At 37.4% G+C, this 18,527-nt stretch overlaps 1 protein-coding gene across 1 annotated transcript; it reads left to right on the forward strand.

The window, feature by feature from the left end:
* LOC109847188 lies at positions 14,103–15,133 on the forward strand. Its single transcript, XM_020416432.1, has 2 exons — positions 14,103–14,487; positions 14,622–15,133. Exons 1-2 carry the CDS (start codon positions 14,103–14,105, stop codon positions 15,131–15,133), a joined length of 897 nt encoding a protein of 298 aa, XP_020272021.1.

Consider the following 18,527-nt stretch of genomic DNA (forward strand, 5'->3'; position numbering starts at 1 on the left):
TACTGCTCCCTATACACCACAGTCTAACGGGGTAGCTGAACGAAAGAATAGAACCCTAATGAACATGGTAAACTGTATGTTACTCAGTTCAGGAGCACCGGAAAATCTCTGGGGTGAAGCTCTTCTTTCTGCTTGCTTCATTCTCAATAGGATTCCCCAGAAAAATTTTGATACAACTCCATATGAATATTGGAAGGGGAGATCTCCTAATCTGAATTTCTTCCGGGTTTGGGATTGCTTGGCTAAAGTAGCTATTCCCGAACCTAAGAAGAGAAAAATTGGTTCTAAGACTGTAGATGCTGCTTTTATTGGATATGCACTTGATAGCAATGTTAACAGATTTTTAGTCATCAAATCTGAAATCGGTGACATATCCAACAATACCATCATTGAAGCAAGAGATGCAGTCTACTTTGAAAACATCTTTCCTTTCAAATCTAAAATCTCAGAAAATCCCAGATCATCCATTCCTTCTGATCTTCCATCTTCCAGTTCTTTTCAACCTCTTGATATTGAACCTCGAAGAAGCAAAAGAGGTAGAATCGAAAAGGATTTTGGAGAAGACTTCCTTACCTTTCTTGTTGAAGGTGATCCAAGCTCATTCCAAGAAGCAATGGATTCACCTGAATCTCCTTTCTGGAAAGAAGCCATTGATAATGAAATTAAATCTATCATGGAAAACCATACTTGGATACTCACCGACTTACCTCCAGGTTGTAAACCTATTGGCTGTAAGTGGATATTCAAGAAGAAACTCAGAGCTGATGGTTCCATAGATAAATTTAAAGCTAGATTAGTAGCTAAAGGCTTTACTCAACAAAAGGGCATTGATTATTTTGATACCTATTCTCCTGTAGCCCGAATCTCTACTATAAAGCTAGATTAGTAGCTAAAGGCTTTACTCAACAAAAGGGCATTGATTATTTTGATACATATTCTCCTGTAGCCCGAATATCAACTATCCGAGTATTACTAGCCTTTGCTGCTATCCATAAGCTTATCATACATCAGATGGATGTCAAGACTGCTTTCCTGAATGGTGATTTAGATGAAGAAATCTATATGCACCAACCTGAAGGCCTCATTGCCAAGGGTCAGGAAAACAAAGTCTGTAAGCTTGTTAAATCTTTGTATGGTCTTAAACAAGCTCCTAAACAATGGCACCAGAAATTTGACAACGTCATTGCACAATATGGCTTCACTGTGAATGAATACGATAAATGTGTCTATTCTAAAGTGATAAACAATGACTATGTCATTCTCTGTCTCTATGTTGATGATATCCTTATCTTTGGAACAACACTTGAATTAATTTCAAAGGTTAAGGATTATCTTTCCAAAAACTTTGATATGAAAGACTTAGGTCTTGCAGACATGATACTTGGAATGAAAATCTCTAGAGACACTAGAGGAATATCTTTGAGTCTTTCCCATAGCATTGATAAAATGCTAATCAAATTCAACTTTCATAAATCTAAACCTGTTTCAACACCTTATGATTCTTCTATACCCTTGAAGAAGAATGAAGGTGAACCTGTCTCCCAGCTGAAATATTCTCAGATGATTGGATCTCTTCTTTACATATCCAACCGAACCAGACCTGATATAGCTTATGCTGTAGGGAGACTGAGTCGGTATACTAGCAACCCTAGCAAAGATCATTGGTCTGCCTTAGAAAGAGTATTCAAATATCTGAAAGGCACAATTGACTATTGCTTGACTTACACTGGTTACCCTGATGCTATAGAAGGGTATAGTGACGCCAATTGGGTCACGGATTCCAACAGTGTAAAGTCTACATCTGGATATGTATTTCTTTTTGGTGGTGCTGCTGTATCCTGGAAATCATGTAAGCAAACAATAATTGCCAGGAGCACCATGGAATCTGAGCTGATTGCTCTTGATACTACTTGCACAGAAGCCGAATGGTTAAAAGATCTTCTCACTGAACTTCCTTTGGTTCCTAAACCCTCTCCTCCTATTTCCATTCACTCTGATTCTAGATCTACCATAGAGCTTCTAAATCAAGTACATGTAAATAAAAAACATAACAGACATATTCAAATAAGGTATAAGTCTGTACAACGCCTTTTAGGCAAAGTTGTGATCTTGGAGTTTGTAAAGTCTGAGAAAAATCTTGCTGACCCTTTGACTAAGGGATTATCCAGGAGTGTGGTTCTGGATTCATCGAGGGAGATGGGGTTAAGCCCATAAATGAGGTCACTGACAGCGGCAACCCAATCCTTATTTGGAGACGTAGTCCCAATGTCGGTTCAATGTGGTAGAAACAAGCTGGACAAGTGACTCTCGTGTGGAGCATCGACCTAGATATATTTATATATCATTATGTAGCATTTGCTACTACCCCTTCTCTATGGTGACGATGCTCTTATGATACAGCTGGCTAGGCTGAGTTTTACTCTTAATAAGTCCAACGCGTGTATTGTGGGGGGTATTAAATAAACAGCTGTAGTACCCTTTGAGGACGTACCTACGTGAGAGGAACCGTGATGGTCGCGGTTGGGGGGGCAGGGCTAACCCCTAGAAACTCTCATGAGTCGGTTTTTTGTGAGCATGGCCTTTAACGCTCAACCCGCTTAGCTCAATAGATGAAACGTATTGTGTGTGTTTTTATCAATACCTGATTTAAGGGGCTTAATTCAGGCCTAGTCCATTATGTCCCTCAGGTGGCGATAAACTCACTAAGGAAATGTTCAAAGCCGAAAGCTACCTTTCCCGAATTCACGATACGAAAGGTTGCCCAACCTATTGTTTGGTGGAAAATTTGCAGTAAAAAGACAATGAAGGAAAATTTGATTTGTATTCCTTTAATCTCAGTTACAATTTGGATTTCGATTACAAAAGAGAAGAGAATGATCTGGATTCTCCCCTTTGTTTAATTCTGGGTTCTTCACGGTAGCGATGAGATGCCTCCCTCGAATGCTCGCGTCAAGTTTGCTTCTCGTTGACGATCCGCACGTCTTGATTCACTGGAACGGTATCTCCTCCTCACGATTTGACGTTGTGGAGAACTCTGAATGAGTTTGGAACTCTATGAAAGAGTTGATTTAACCGAAAATCGGTTCTCAAGCCAAGGATGAAGAAGCTCTTGTTGCAGATCTCCCAAGCCCCAGAAATGCTCCAAGGATCCTGTTGACGAGCCAAGAAGTTCCAACAGACCGCCCGAACTGAATTGATTTTTAGTTATTTATAGGGGATTAAGGGGTGTAACCACCTCCTTAATTCGCTCCTAAGTGGGGCTAATGGGATGTAACCGCCCCTTAAATCACTCCTGAGTGGAGTTGTGATCCCCTCAGATCGTGGGAAACAGTTTTGAAACTGTTCAGCTCGTATTTGAACAAGTCAAACGCAAAATCCGCGTTCTGGTGTAAATTCTGCGTTCAAACGCAGTGTCTGGAAGCTTGAACGTAGTGTCTGAAAGCTCGGAAGCAGCGGCTGGAAGCTGCATTGGCATCTTGTTGGAAGCTGCGTTTGCAGCGATTTGGAAGCTGCGTTGGCAGCATTGGGAGCTGTGTTTGAGCTACGTTTGCAGCGATTTGGAAGCTGCGTCTGAGCTGCGTTCGTGGCGCCGAACATGAGCTGCGTTGGCGGTCGAATCTGAGCTGCGTTTGCAGCTTTTGGAGCTGCGTTTGCGGCGTTGGAAGATACATCTGAGCTGCGTTTGCAGCTTTTGGAGCTGCGTTTAAGCTGCGTTCGTGGCTATGAACGCGGTGCATCTTGATGCTGGTACGTGGGGAGGACTTCCACATCTTGATTTGAAGAGACCGTCGATTTGTAGTCTCTTTCTGTCGAAGTGTTGCAAAGATCGTCATTTTGTAATCTTTGCGTTAGCTCTCTGATTTGTGAGAGTCGTCAGATTGTAACTCCCGATGTTGATTGTGGAGGCTGTTGATTAGAGCTTTCATCAATTGTTGTGAAGTCGTCAGATTGTAACTTCCATCATCGGTGTTTGATGGGGATCAGCTATCTATTGGTGATTTTTAGACAGCCTACAAGGGCATACGTGGTCATTACCCATAAGCACGACATCCCCTCTTTCCAGCTCCTCAAAGCTAGAGTTTTGTAACGGCTGCATGCGGGTAACGGAAGCAATAACCGTGCGTAACGGTCCCTTGGATTCAGCGGGGTTTACACCTTTCATCACCTATAAAAGGAGGCTTGGAGCTCATTCAGAAACACACCAACGAAGAGGAAAATCTCTACACTCTCTTCTCTTCTCTACTCTTATACCTCCAAGAAAAAATTCGGCTACATATTTTCTATTCTTTGGGCAACCGTTTTCGTCTGAGCATAAGCTCTGTGACTCACGCCCGAGTGCAGAGGCCGGCCGATTCCGGGGGTTTTTACCGCTAGGGGAGAGAGGACAAATTGCGCCAGGGCGATAGGCGGGTCCTTAATCTTCTAGGGCAGTGTTATCACGACTACTCCCGATCAGGCCTGAATTTTCTAACTCTTGAATTTGTTTTTATATTTTATATCTCTGTTTTAACAGCACCCACAAATAAATTTAATCCAACAGGTTTGCATTATAACCTTCCTGCTCCATCTCTACCCATCAAAACAATCGTATTCAAACTCACCGTAACAAGGACTACCCACTACCGTTCAATATTTTTTTTAATTTGTTTATTTATTATAGCTAAGGCGCCCTTTAATTGTTGGACTAATATAATTTGTTTATAATTGACCTAATCCTTAATGACGTTAGAATGTTAGAATGTGATTGTGAAGTTTCTAAATAATCTCTATGGATTTGACCAATATCAACAACTGATTAGGCAATTAATTATTTAAAACACATCTCTTATGCACAAGGTTCACGTTTGAAAGATTTTGAACTTCGTAAGATTAAGTATATTGTCTGCAATAAATAGGTGTTAGGTAAATTTTAGTAAAAAATGACAAATTAAAAAGATAAGAATAAAACAATTTCTTGCGGCTGTGAAGCAAAAATTTCAACGTTTTTTTACCTAAGCCTAGAGCAAGCTTTTATCCTTCTCCATCATCACCATTGACCTTTTTTTAATCTTGTTTGGGTGGGCGCGCATATTTCTTTATTATTAATTTCTTATGATGTCAAAGTGATGGTGACCTTTTTTTAATCTTGTTTGGGTGGGCGCGCATATTTCTTTATTATTAATTTCTTATGATGTCAAACTTTTTTTAATCTTGTTTGGGTGGGCGCGCATATTTCTTTATTATTAATTTCTTATGATGTCAAAGTGACGCAGCATGGAAGTAAAACCTCGGAATCCATCAAGGGGGCGTTTTTTGAATCCACAAAGAACAATCTTCGAATCCACGAAGAAAATATTGAAAGAGAAATTTTATTGATAAAACAAGTTGTTTTTTCTTTGGGGTTACATGTCTCTTCTTAAATAGAAAAACAAATAAGAATTCTAGTAAGACTAGAATTACAAAAAAAAATAAAAAGTATCAAATTGTATCCTAAAAAGACTCCCTATAATAAAGGAAACAAATCATGAATCAAAATTGAATTTGTTTCCTAATTTAATTTGACTCTAAAATTGAATTTATTTCCTAATCTAAATAGACTCCAACTTTATTACTAAAAATAAACTAAAGGTTGATTATTTTTAGATTTCAGCTAAAACTGGGTGTAACTGATGAGATTTTAAAAATCTGACAATCTAGTTGGCTTCATCTCGTCGAGATAGGCGATTTACATATATAATATGTTAGAATCCGCCTTCTGGGTTAGAAAATATGATCATTTCTTTGCGGAGGTCAATAATACGTATAAATCTGTATTTAGCTCGTGATTGTCTGCATCCCCATGAAATTGTCAGCTAAGCATCCTACATCACAAAGGTGTAAATTAATAAGCTTAACCTATACACTTTGTATAAAAAGTACCCTCCTTGTAGGAGTTAGGAAATTAAACTTTAAAATTGATAATAATGCCTTGTGACTCCGAATATGGCTGCATCCATGGTATCCATATCAGTATCCGATAGAATCTAAACACGCTTACTAAATATTTGCATTTAATAGAATATGATTATGCATGTGAATAGTAAATATTTATATATGTACCCAAAATATCTGAATATGTGTTAATCGTTGCAATTGCTTAATTCCTTAGATTGATGAGTGTGATGTTAATTTTGATAAGCAAAAGATCAAATTTTAGCTTTTCAAACATAAGGAACGTATTAAAGAACTTTCTTATATCATATGAACTAGAGATTTTTTTTGTTTAGTCTTACTTGATTTTCTCATATCGGTTTTGTTTCCACATATATATTCATATTTATATTAATTCTTATGGTCATGAATATGAGTTTTGGTTTCAATACATATCTGTACATTCATATACATATAGGCCTGTCCATCCGGGCCGGGCAAAACCAGAGCCCGGACCTGGACCCGGTGGCCCCGGGCCGGGCCCGGGCCTGACTAGACCGGGCCGGGTTTTGTTTGATTTTTTTATTTTTTAAATTTTTTTAAAATTTTTAGAAACCTCTTTAAAATTTAAAATATATATAAAAAATTACAAAAAATAAAAATAAAAAAAATCTTATTATTAATAACTTTTTTTTGTCAATGAAAAAAGCTTTATTCATTTACCAAAATAAGAAGTTTTACATTTTCATCCAGGGATTAACCTGGAACACAACTTTGAAAAGAAACACAGTTACATCTCTCTAATCCTTTCTCTTATATGCAATGGAAAATTTTCATTTAGGATTTTTGAGAAGATAGAGATCTTGATAGCTCGAAAAAGTATATCAGGTTGTCTGGCTTTCTCCTAGAAAATTCGAAGATTTCTCTCACCCCATAGCATGTAGACCGACACAGCTAGAGCCATACGTTTCAATTTTTCTATGAAATTCCTCTTCCTCTTCAAACTGTGACTGAACCACTTAATGATGCAATCCTAGTTACAAGATTTCCAGTTAAACTTCAACCAGACCATCACTAGGTTCCACACTGTAGCTGAGTACTGACATTCAAAAAACAAGTGTCTGCAGGTTTCCAGATTGTTTGAACATAATGCACACTGATTTGAAGAGATAATCCCCATACGACACAATCTATCTTGGGTTAGAAGCCTTGATTGAGCAACTAACCATAAGATAAAAGAGTGCTTAGGAATTTGAAGACCATCCCATATAGTGTTGTACCATTCAGCAATAGGATTTGAGTGTTGTAAAAACCTGTAAATAGAGGAGATTTTAACTCTGTCATTCAAACTGCAACTACTAATGACATTTTGCAGTCTGCTAATAGATCCAAATCTGTTAATCATCATATCCCTAGCTTTTGTAAGTTGTTTCCAAGCCCATGAATCATGCACTCTTGTTCTAACCTGCCAGATATTTGTATGGCGCAAATAGTATTCGTGCACCCATTTTATCCATAGAAGGTCTTTCTTGAAGTGTATCATCCACAAGAGTTTGGCAGCTGCAGCATAGTTCCATGTTCTTGCCGAATAAACTCCTAGACCACCATGAGCTTTATCCTGACAGATTTTAGTCCAAGAAACTAAAGGGATTTTGTGATTCCAAAGAAACTCTGAACAAAGTTTGTTAATTTTTTGTAGGACTATTGTTGGAAGTATGTAGCTGTTTGTCCAGAAAACATGAATACCCAAAATCACTAACTTAATTAGCTGTAATCTCCCCGCATAGGAAAGAGTTCTCTGTTTTTACCAGTTGTGAATTTGTTCAGATATCTTGCTAATAAGAGGGGAACAATCCAGCCAAGATAGCCTCTTTGTAACAAGAGGCATACCCAGATATCTAACAGGTAATATACCTTCAGAAAAATTCAAATAAGAGCAAATCTGAGTTTTAAGATCTTCATCAACACCACTTATATACACAGAGTATTTATTTGAATTTGTTTCTAACCCAGAAACACTGCTGAACTCTTGAAGACATGAGTATAGCCTTGCAATTGAACCCATATCAGCCCTTCCAAATAAAAGGAGATCATCAACAGAAAACAAATGAGTAATGTTGAGCCTGGAGCATTTAGGGTGGTGCTTAAACAATCTATCATCTTTTAGAGAGTTGAGTTTTCTTGAAAGATACTTCATACCTAGGACAAATAGATAGGGGGAGAGGGGATCCCCTTGCCTTAGTCCTCTAGCACCATTGAAGAACCCATGAAGAGAGCCATTTATTGATAAGGAGAACTTTGGAGTTGTGATGCACTCCATTACCCAACCAATCATGATATCCGAAAATCCCAGACCCTTCAACATATCTTTAATGAACTCCCAGTTAATGGTGTCAAAAGCTTTCCTAAGATCAATATTTAAAATAGCTCTTGGTGAAGACTGTCTCCTACCATAATGTTTAATGAGTTCATGAGCTAATAGGATATTGTTAGAAATAGCTCTGCCTTTGACAAATGCACTTTGTGCATCACTGATAAGAACCCCCATCACCTTTTGAATCCTATTAGCAATTATCTTAGTGATTACCTTGTAGACACAGTTGCAACAGTAAATTGGCCTAAAATCAGAAGGTGCCTTTGGATTGAGTATCTTAGGCACAAGAGTGATTGATGTAGTGTTCAAGGGACCAAGCATCTTACCAGAATAGAAAAACTCTTCAACAGCAAGAAAAAGATCCTCATTAATTATGTCTCAGGCTGCTTTGAAAAATGAGGCACTATACCCGTCTGGACCAGGAGCTTTATCATCGGACATGGAGAAAATGGCTTGCGTAATCTCACCTCTTGTAACAGGTAGGCTTAAGCTATTTCTTTGATTTGTAGAAAGAATCGAACCATTAGAAATAACTTGATAATCAGGCTTTGCAATAGGTACAGCAGTGCCCAATAACTTTTCATAGTAGCCAATGAATTCAGCAATAATTTCATTCATATCAGTCAATCTGACCCCATCTTTAGTGTATAAGGATAGAACTCTATTTTGATGTCTTTTAGCCTTCATAATTGAATGAAAGTATTGTGTGCATTGTTCTCCATGGATTCCCCATTTGATATTAGCTTTTTGCTTATAAAAGGAGGTTTTACAATTAACTAATCTAACATATTTTGCAAGACAATATCCTTTTCTCTTGAAATCAGTTCAGGATTGAAGAGATCAGAGTTCAATTGATGTTGAATCACATTAAGATCCTCTTTTGCCCTAAGCACTTGTTCACTTATATTCATAAAATTCCTTTTGTTCAGATCCTTCATTTGCCCTAAGCACTTGTTCACTTATATTCATAAAATTCCTTTTGTTCAGATCCTTCAGAACATGCTTGAACTTCTTTAGTTTTGCATGGAGCTTATACATCTGATAGCCATCTTGCTCCCATGTGTTCTTAACTGCTTGAAGAAAATCAAGATGAGAACTCCACATTTTAAAATTTATTATTAATAACTTGAAATAACATAAATTACAAATACAAAAAAAGTATAAAAATAAAAGATGATAAAAAATAACTTCTTTATTAATAATCAGTAAATCTTTTACAAGTATAAATTTATTTCAGAATTCGTCGTATCATAATAGATAAGTACATCCCAACTAGGTTAGCACCTACTCACCTATATCACCATTATTTGTAACTATTTTTAAAATAATTCATTACACATTTAAAGCTAAGAAATAAAAATTATAATTTGATGAATATTGTTTAATCTATATATCTATCTGCTAGTCCTAACTCTTTAAATTTATCTTTAATTCCAGCCATCCGATCGATGCCTTACGTTTGCTTTTCGTACCTCCACCAATCTTGTAAGCACATTACCGTTTGTACAGTATACGGATCTAAGCATGTCCTGTGGTCGTCTATCAAACGTCCTGCTATGCTGAAGGCGGATTCCGAAGCTACCGTCGAAACCTGTACTGTTAGTAAGTCACGAACCATGATGGAAAGTATATGATATGAAACTGATCCATATACTCTCCACCATTGCAAAATATCTAAAGTATTTCCTTGACATTTAACTAAAGAAGATGATAAATATTCATCTATTTCAGAAATCTCCAACAATGATCCAAGTCCAGACCCACCAGTTAGCTCAGCTACCATTGTATGCCTATCAAAACTTACACTTTTACCTCGGCTTGAGCTTGAAGGCGCCGAAGCTGCAGACTGTTGTGCAGCTACACCATGTCTAGCTGCATACTCATCATATAATGTTTGAAAATAATTTTTAATAGCTAAATGATGAGAAGTAGCAGTAAGGGTGGATCCATCATCTAAGTCTATAATCTGTCTACCATACAATGATTGTAACAAACTTTGAAGGCTAATATCCTTTAAACATGGATCAATAAGAACCCTTAAACCCAAAATATGAGGAATATGCCTAAAATACTTATTAAATTTGCTCTCCATTTGAAAAATTATAGCTCCAAAAGTATCATCCATACGATGTTTGGTAAAAACATTTTGAATATTTAAAATTTATAGAGCAGCTAAAGTAATAGTTAGATAATAACAACCAGATAATAACATAGTAGCATAATGAAAAACTTGTAACATCTCATTTAAATTACATATAATTGTCCATTCATCTTCAGTTATTCCATAAGTGCTACCAGAGCTAGAACTAGAAACATAATAATTTATAAAATCATTTATAATTTCTTTATATTCTATTGCCACACTTAACATTGCATAGGTGGAATTCCGCCTATGGTCAATATCTTTTGGACTTAGTCTAGCCTTAATATTTTTTTTTTACATATTTGTTTCCATCTTTTAAGTCTTTGTTCAGAAGCAATACGCATATAAGAAACTGTTCTAACCTTTTCTATCATGAGTTTAATTTTAGTAAATGCACTTTGAATAATTAAATTTAAAATATGCTATATACATCTAATATGAAAAAGTTTACCATGACAGGGCAATGATAGAGTTATTTTAAGAAAATCTACAGCTACATTGTTATTACTTGTATTATCTAGTGAAAGAGAAAATATTCTTTGATCAATTTCTAGTTTCGTAAGTTCTTCAACTATTAAATTGGCTACATTAATACCAGTATGTGACTCTTCAATTACAATAAAAGAAATAACTCTTTTAAACATTTGCTAATTTTTATCAATCCAGTATGCTATGATACATAAATAACATGCTTGTGCTGTAGATGTCCAAATATCAGAAGTTAAAGAAAATTTACAGTTTAAATTTTTAAAATAAGAAATTATTTTTCCTTGTTCCGTTTGATAATGTTTTAAAATATCACATTGACAGGTTTGACGGGAATTTTTTTAAAAATCGGGATAAAAACCATCTCTAAACAAATCTTCAAATTCATCATCTTCTACTAATTTAAAAGGAAGATTTTTAAGAATGATAAACTTGATGACGTATTTCCTGGCTCGGGCAGCGTCATAATTCTAAGTACCGAGACTACCAGAAAAGGAGGATTGGGAAATCATAGATTGTTAAATATCACCTTGAGGAGTCTAACATTTGTTGTGTTTTTCTATATGGCGTTTGAGGTGGTTGGTGCCGCTCTTATGATGAGCTTGGAAAATCCGGTCGCACAGCGCACATTTAGCCTTCTGGGTGAGGATCCTACCGTGTTCATCTTTGGTGATGTCTATCTTCTAAAAAAAGTTCCACACATCGGATCTCGGTCTTTTAGGAGCTTTTGGTACAAATTTGTCACCACTGGATTCGGGATTATCACTGGTAGGATCGATAGGAGGAGTAGTTGTTGTTATAGGGGGACTCATTTTAATATCGGTAGGAGATAGATTTTGCTCTTCATAATCAGATTCGGAAGTCATTTGATGAAAGGATTAGAAAGTATAAGAGATTATAAGAGAGTATAAGATTGTATAAGAGGGTATTAGAGAGAAGTAGATGAGTTTTGATGTGAGGAAAAGAAGTGAAAACCCCCATCTATTTATAGAGAGAGCCTCCTAGGCAAATGATCAAAAAACTCTCACCAAATAGCCGTTTTTTGACCATTGTAAGGGGTAAAAAGGTTAAAACGCTAAAATAGCCGTTTTGGTCGGCCCGGCCCGGCCAAAACGGTCACAAATATGACCGTTTGGCGAAAACGATCACCTTTGGTGACCGTTTTCGCCGGGCCGGGATTGGCGCGAGTCTCGGCCGAAAATCGGTTCTTTTGCCCGTAAACGGTCCACCGAAGGGTGACTGTTGACGGACCCGGGTTACCGGTCACCAAGGGTGACTGTTGAGGCAGCGCTCGGCTCAGGGCACCGAGCGAGCCCGGACCGGTTTCATTGGCGGCGGTCGGGACGTCCAGGCCGGGCTGGGTCTGGGTCGGGCGTCAGCAGGGGGACCCGAACCCGAGTCTAGCCCGGGTTTCCGGGCCGGGTTCCGAACCTCAGGACTTTTTGGACAGGGCTATATACATATATATTATTAATAAACGGCCCAAGCCATATTGGATCCATTTCCACCCTACTTGTAATTCTTTTGGACGATTCAATTTGCGAGTTTAATTTTATTTAACTTCTCTCATATAGACTCATATCTACGGTCTATATGAGGGTCCTACTAATAAAATATAATTCAAAAGGTGTCTTCGCAATCAGCTTTAAAATATCAGAAAATTCATCATTAGAAAACTGAGGAAATAAAGAGAAAATTGTCTTTGCTGTTGAAATCCAAAAGTCATTTTGAGGAAACCTAAAAGACAAAATGAATGTGGACATTACTTTATTAATGTGGAATATTTATTGGTGACTTTTCATTAGTCCAATGTCTTTTTGTTTTCCACAATGTATCTATAAATTGGTAGATGTATGGAAAAAAGGATTGAAATGAAAATTACAATTTATCTTATTCTCTTGTCTCTTGTCCATCTTTCGTTTTATTTCTTTAGTATATTACAACACGTTATCAGCACGATTGGCTCTAGCTGGTCGATCATCGGTTCGTGGTAATAGATTTTTCGGTATACATCTTCTGTAAGCATTTCTTATCCTTCAATTTTTTTATTTTCTCATGATCGCCTCGTCTTTCATAATTGGCCAGTGTTCACTTCTCTCTTGGGTTTTATTTATTCATCATTTGTTCTAATATTAGTTCATCTATGATTCTTTGGCTACAAATTCTTCCATTCATTTATGAGTGGTTGTGCTATCTTACACCCGATTAATCTATAAACTCTCAAATCCGTTTATTTCATGACTATATCCAAAAGTTTTCATGATTAGATTACATGTTTTATAAATACTTTCTTTTACATAAATACTTCTTTTATTATTAGTTCATTAGTTGCTTAGGCAGAAATGAATTATGCATAGCCCCAGGAACTAATTTGTCCCCGTGCAAGTTTCAGGGCAGTAGCTGTAAATAAATGAAAGTTCATGGCCAATATTTATTTTCATTGTTTTCCTATTTCTCGAGACTAACTGTAGCCATGTACATTAGTAGACTTCTCCTTCCATGTCGTTTCATATAAATTTTGATGTTCTTGAAAGTATAGTGCATACATAAATGATTATTTGGTTACTAAGTACATTTGATTATTTTGTTTCAGCATGAATAAGGTTCAAGACTCTAGAATAATCATGCTAAATGCCCCTGTAACTATTGATAGTCTATATGAATCATTCGATAGCTCTTATTAATTTTTTTTTTCTTTTATGCAAACTACACGAATAATATCAATATGGTCCCCAGATGATCTCTGTTATACACTAGACTCATTTTCTTGATATAGTCCCCAGAATATGGGTATCCTTGGACATTGGTCCTTGGTTATGAGATGATCACTTCTTATCTACACATTAAAAGGTGGGTATCCTTGGACATTGGTCCTTGGTTATGAGATGATCACTTCTTATCTACACATTAAAAGGACACCCCTTGAAGATGATCCCACTTAATTACATGAGATGATCACTTCTTATCTACACATTAAAAGGACACCCCTTGAAGATGATCCCACTTAATTACTCACTCAGTCTGGTTTAATACAATTTACAAATGCACACATTCTGTTGATTACTTGTCCTAGCTAATTAGAACAGAGGCATGCATTGTGGCTCCTTTATTTATTCACTTATGTTTGTATGCACATCTTGTATAGTGTAATATTTTATAAATTTGGTGGATTGATATATCTTCTTTTGATAATTATAGCATTTCTGAACAATGTCTGACATCATCAAAAGGGAATTTGCTGAGCTTGCCGTTGATGGCAGCAATTACTTGACTTGGGCTTTAGATGTTGAAATCTACCTGAATTCTTGTGATTTAAGCAACACTATTGATCCAGCTTCTCAGAGCACCTCTGCCCAGAAGGCAAAGGCATTGATTTTTCTTTGTCATCATCTCAACAAAGACCTGAAAAATGAGTACCTTACTGAAAAAGATCCTGATGTTCTATGGCAATCCCTGAAGGATCGCTTTGACCAACAGACGGCTATTATGCTTCCGCAAGCACAGTATGATTGGTTAAACTTGCGATTTCAGGATTTTAAATCCGTAACTGAATACAATTCAACCCTCCACCGCATTGTCTCACAGCTGAAGCTCTGTAAGCAGAACATACAGAGGCTGAATTGATTGAAAAGACCCTCTCTACATTCCATGCAAGTAATCTTGTACTCCAGCAGCAGTACAGGACCAAAAACTATTCAAAACACTCTGAATTGATCTCTGCGTTACTAGTTGCAGAGAAACACAACCAACTTCTGATGCGCAACCATAATGCTAGACCAGTTGGTTCGCTAGCTGTGCCTGAAGCACATGCCACAAATCAGAGTAATACTCATAGGCGTGGACGTGGTAGAGGTCGTGGACATGGTCGCGGGTCTTATCGTGGTGGTAGGGGTCGTGGTCGTCGCAATGCTAATAGTCTTCAAGACCGTAACAAGGGTCAGAACAAGGATAAACCTCATTCACACAAGCCTAGCTCTCATCAACAGGTTACAAATAACAAACAAGCTTGTTATCGGTGTGGATGTGAGGACCACTGGTCTCGCACATGTCGTACACCGAAACATTTGGTTGAGGCATATCAGAGAATGCTGAAGGACTCAAAGGGGAAGTCAAAACATGGTGAAACACATCATGCCAGTTTGCCTGAAGCAAACATGACCCTGAAAGATGACAATTATGATGATATGGACGATGATGACTTATTGAACATGGAGCTTGATGATTTTGGTGACCAGGAGTGATCATGTTATGCATGTTTTATTAGTCTATTTTAGTTTTTCAAGACTTGTTCTAGTTGTTTGTATTCTCACTAGGCTTATTTTACATGTTTTTCCTAAGAAAATTTTAATTTCAAATGGGTTTATTTAAATTATTATGTCTTTACCTTGTTTTTGTGCTTATATGAATTTTTCAATTTTTAGAATAGTGCACAACTTTCCTCGCGTACAACCCATGGAGAAGGAGACAGTTTTGTGCTTGGTAGATAGTGCTACCACACATACTATCCTAAAAGATAGAAAATTCTTCCAAACTTTGACTGAAAAACAAGGAAGTGTAACCACCATTGCTAACGACAATGTGTTGATAGTAGGCTCCGGCAGAGCTTCACTAATACTTCCTATGGGTACGGAATTAATTATCAATGATGCATTATTATATCTAGAATCCAAACGTACCCTTCTTAGTTTTAAAGATATTCGGTCTAATGGTTTTCATATTGAAACCGAAAATGAGAATAGTGTTGAACATCTTCTCATGACTCGGTCAATTAGATGTCGGAAGCAGGTTATAGAGAAGCTTCCATCTTTCTCCTCAGGGTTGTACTACACATATATCCGACCTAATACTAAGCATGTTGCGATGAGTTTAAAATTTAAAGACCCAAATTCATTTAAATTATGGCATGAGCGATTGGGTCATCCTGGGCAAAATATGATGCGTCGGATAATCTTAAATTCAATTGGGCATAATATGCCAAGCAGCAATGTCCCCTCTTCTTTAGACTATATTTGTGAGTCTTGTGCTAAAGGAAAACTTATAGTACGCCCTTCTCGTACTAAAGTGAATGTTGAATCTCTCATTTTCCTTCAAAGGATTCAAGGAGATATCTGTGGACCTATTCATCCTGCATCAGGACCATTTAGATACTTTATGGTCTTGATCGATGCCTCTACTCGATGGACTCATGTCAGCTTGTTATCCACCCGTAATAATGCTTTTGCTAAATTAATAGCAAAGATCATTAAATTACGAGCTCAATTTCCTGATTTTCCAATTAAATCTATTCGTATGGATAATGCTGCCGAGTTCACATCCAAATCATTTGATGATTTTTGTCTGGCATTGGGCATTAAAGTAGAGCATCCGGTTCCTTATGTCCACACTCAAAATGGTTTAGCAGAATCGTTAATTAAGAGAATCAAATTAATAGCTAGACCGTTATTACAAAATTCAAAACTACCTATTTCTTGTTGGGGACATGCCGTTTTACATGCTGCTGCGTTAATCCAAATCCGACCCACTGCATATCATGATTATTCCCCCTTACAACTAGTGCGTGGTAAAGAACCAAACATTTCCCATCTGCGTGTTTTCGGATGTGCAGTTTATGTTCCAATATCGCCACCCAAGCGTACCTCTATGGGACCTCAGCGAAAACTAGGTATATACATTGGTTATGAAACTCCGTCAATTATAAAATACCTAGAGCCCATGACAGGGGATCAATTTACTGCTCGGTACGCTGATTGCATATTCGATGAAGATCATTTCCCGACATTAGGGGGAGATAAACACCAAAAATTAAATGAATGTCGGGAAATATCGTGGTATGAAAAAGATCTTCAATATTTAGATCCACGAACTAGTCAGACTGAACTTGAAGTTCAGAAGATAATTAATTTGCAACATTTAGCAAATAAGCTGCCAGACGCATTTACTGATCACAAAGGAGTGACCAAGTCCCATATTCCTGTTAAAGGAGTGACCAAGTTCCATATTCCTGCTGTAAATGCACCACAAAGAGTGGAAATCCCACAGGGACTGAGTATATCAAATGATACTCCACTACGCCAGAAGCGTGGGAGACCGATCGGTGCGAAAGATAAGAATCCGCGGAAAACTAAATATAATAAAGAAAGTCAGTCACTCCCAAAACCTCCTGAAGAGGATCGTCCTGAAGGCGAAAGCTCCAGTAAAATTGCACGTGCACTTGATAATCATCATACTGGGGTTGCGGAACAACCAAATCTAAATGATATGGGAAATGATGATGATTTGGTGGATATAAACATAGAAGTAGCTACAAATTTTGTGAATACCGGAGAAACATATAATAGAAATATAACAGTTGTCGACAACATATTTGCCTTCACGATTGCTCTTAACATCTCCAATGATAATCTGGATCCAGAGCCTAAGTCGATAGCAGAGTGCCGGAAGCGCTCAGACTGGGTGAGATGGAAAGAAGCAATAGAGGTAGAGCTCGACTCGCTAAATAAAAGAAAAGTATTCGGACCTGTAGTCCGTACACATGATGACATTATCTCTGTAGGATATAAATGGGTCTTCATACGAAAAAGAAATGAGAATAATGAGGTGGTGAGATACAAAGCGAGGTTAGTAGCTCAGGGGTTTACGCAGAGACCTGGCATTGATTTTGATGAAACATATTCTCCGGTTATGGATGGTATTACGTTCCGCTACTTAATATCAATGGCAGCAATAATGAATTTAGATATGCAGTTGATGGACGTCGTGACCGCATATTTATATGGGTCACTGGACGCTAATATTTATATGAAAGTCCCAGATGGACTTAAAATCCCTAAATTGAGTGAAAATGAAAATCGCAACATGTATAGTATTAAATTACAAAGGTCATTATACGGCTTAAAACAGTCGGGTAGGATGTGGTATAATCGACTGAGTGATTTCCTCCTGAAGAGGGGATATGTAAATAACGACTTATGCCCTTGTGTGTTTATAAAGAAAAAAATGGCTTCTGTATCATCTCAGTTTATGTTGATGATATAAATATTATTGGAACACACAAGGAGCTTACAGAAGCTAGCTCATGCCTAAAGACGGAGTTTGAAATGAAAGACTTGGGAAAAACCAAGTTTTGTCTCGGCCTGCAGATCGAGTATTTCCCAGAAGGAATTTTTCTACACCAGTCGACCTACGTGAAAAAGGTCTTGGAAAGGTTTTATATGGACAAATCTCATCCACTTAGCACACCAATGGTTGTCCGGTCCCTCGAAGTGGATAAAGACCCATTTAGACCCAAAGAAGATAATGAAGAAATGTTAGGGCCAGAAGTTCCCTATCTGAGCGCCATTGGAGCACTTCTCTATCTCGCAAATTGCACCAGGCCTGATATAGCATTTGCGGTGAACTTGCTAGCAAGGTATAGTGCTTCTCCTACAAGGAGGCATTGGAATGGTGTTAAACATATCCTTCGTTATCTTCAAGGAACAAAAGATCTTGGACTATTCTATAAAAGAAACCAAGATATGACATTGGTGGGCTATTAGAACGCTGGCTATATATATGATCCCCATAACGCCAGATCCCAGACTGGTTATGTTTTTCTCTGTGGTGGTACTGTCGTTTCTTAGAGGTCTGTTAAGCAGA

Source organism: Asparagus officinalis, chromosome 7 (genome assembly GCF_001876935.1).
Source record: "Asparagus officinalis chromosome 7, Aspof.V1, whole genome shotgun sequence".
In the NCBI taxonomy this organism is placed as follows: Eukaryota; Viridiplantae; Streptophyta; class Magnoliopsida; order Asparagales; family Asparagaceae; genus Asparagus; species Asparagus officinalis.

Coding starts and splice junctions, on each gene's coding strand:
- LOC109847188 (XM_020416432.1), top strand. CDS start 14,103: ATGTCTGACATCATCAAAAGGGAATTTGCTGAGCTTGCCGTTGATGGC. Junction 14,488..14,621: donor TGTCTCACAGCTGAAGCTCT/GTAAGCAGAACA, acceptor CTGCGTTACTAG/TTGCAGAGAAACACAACCAA.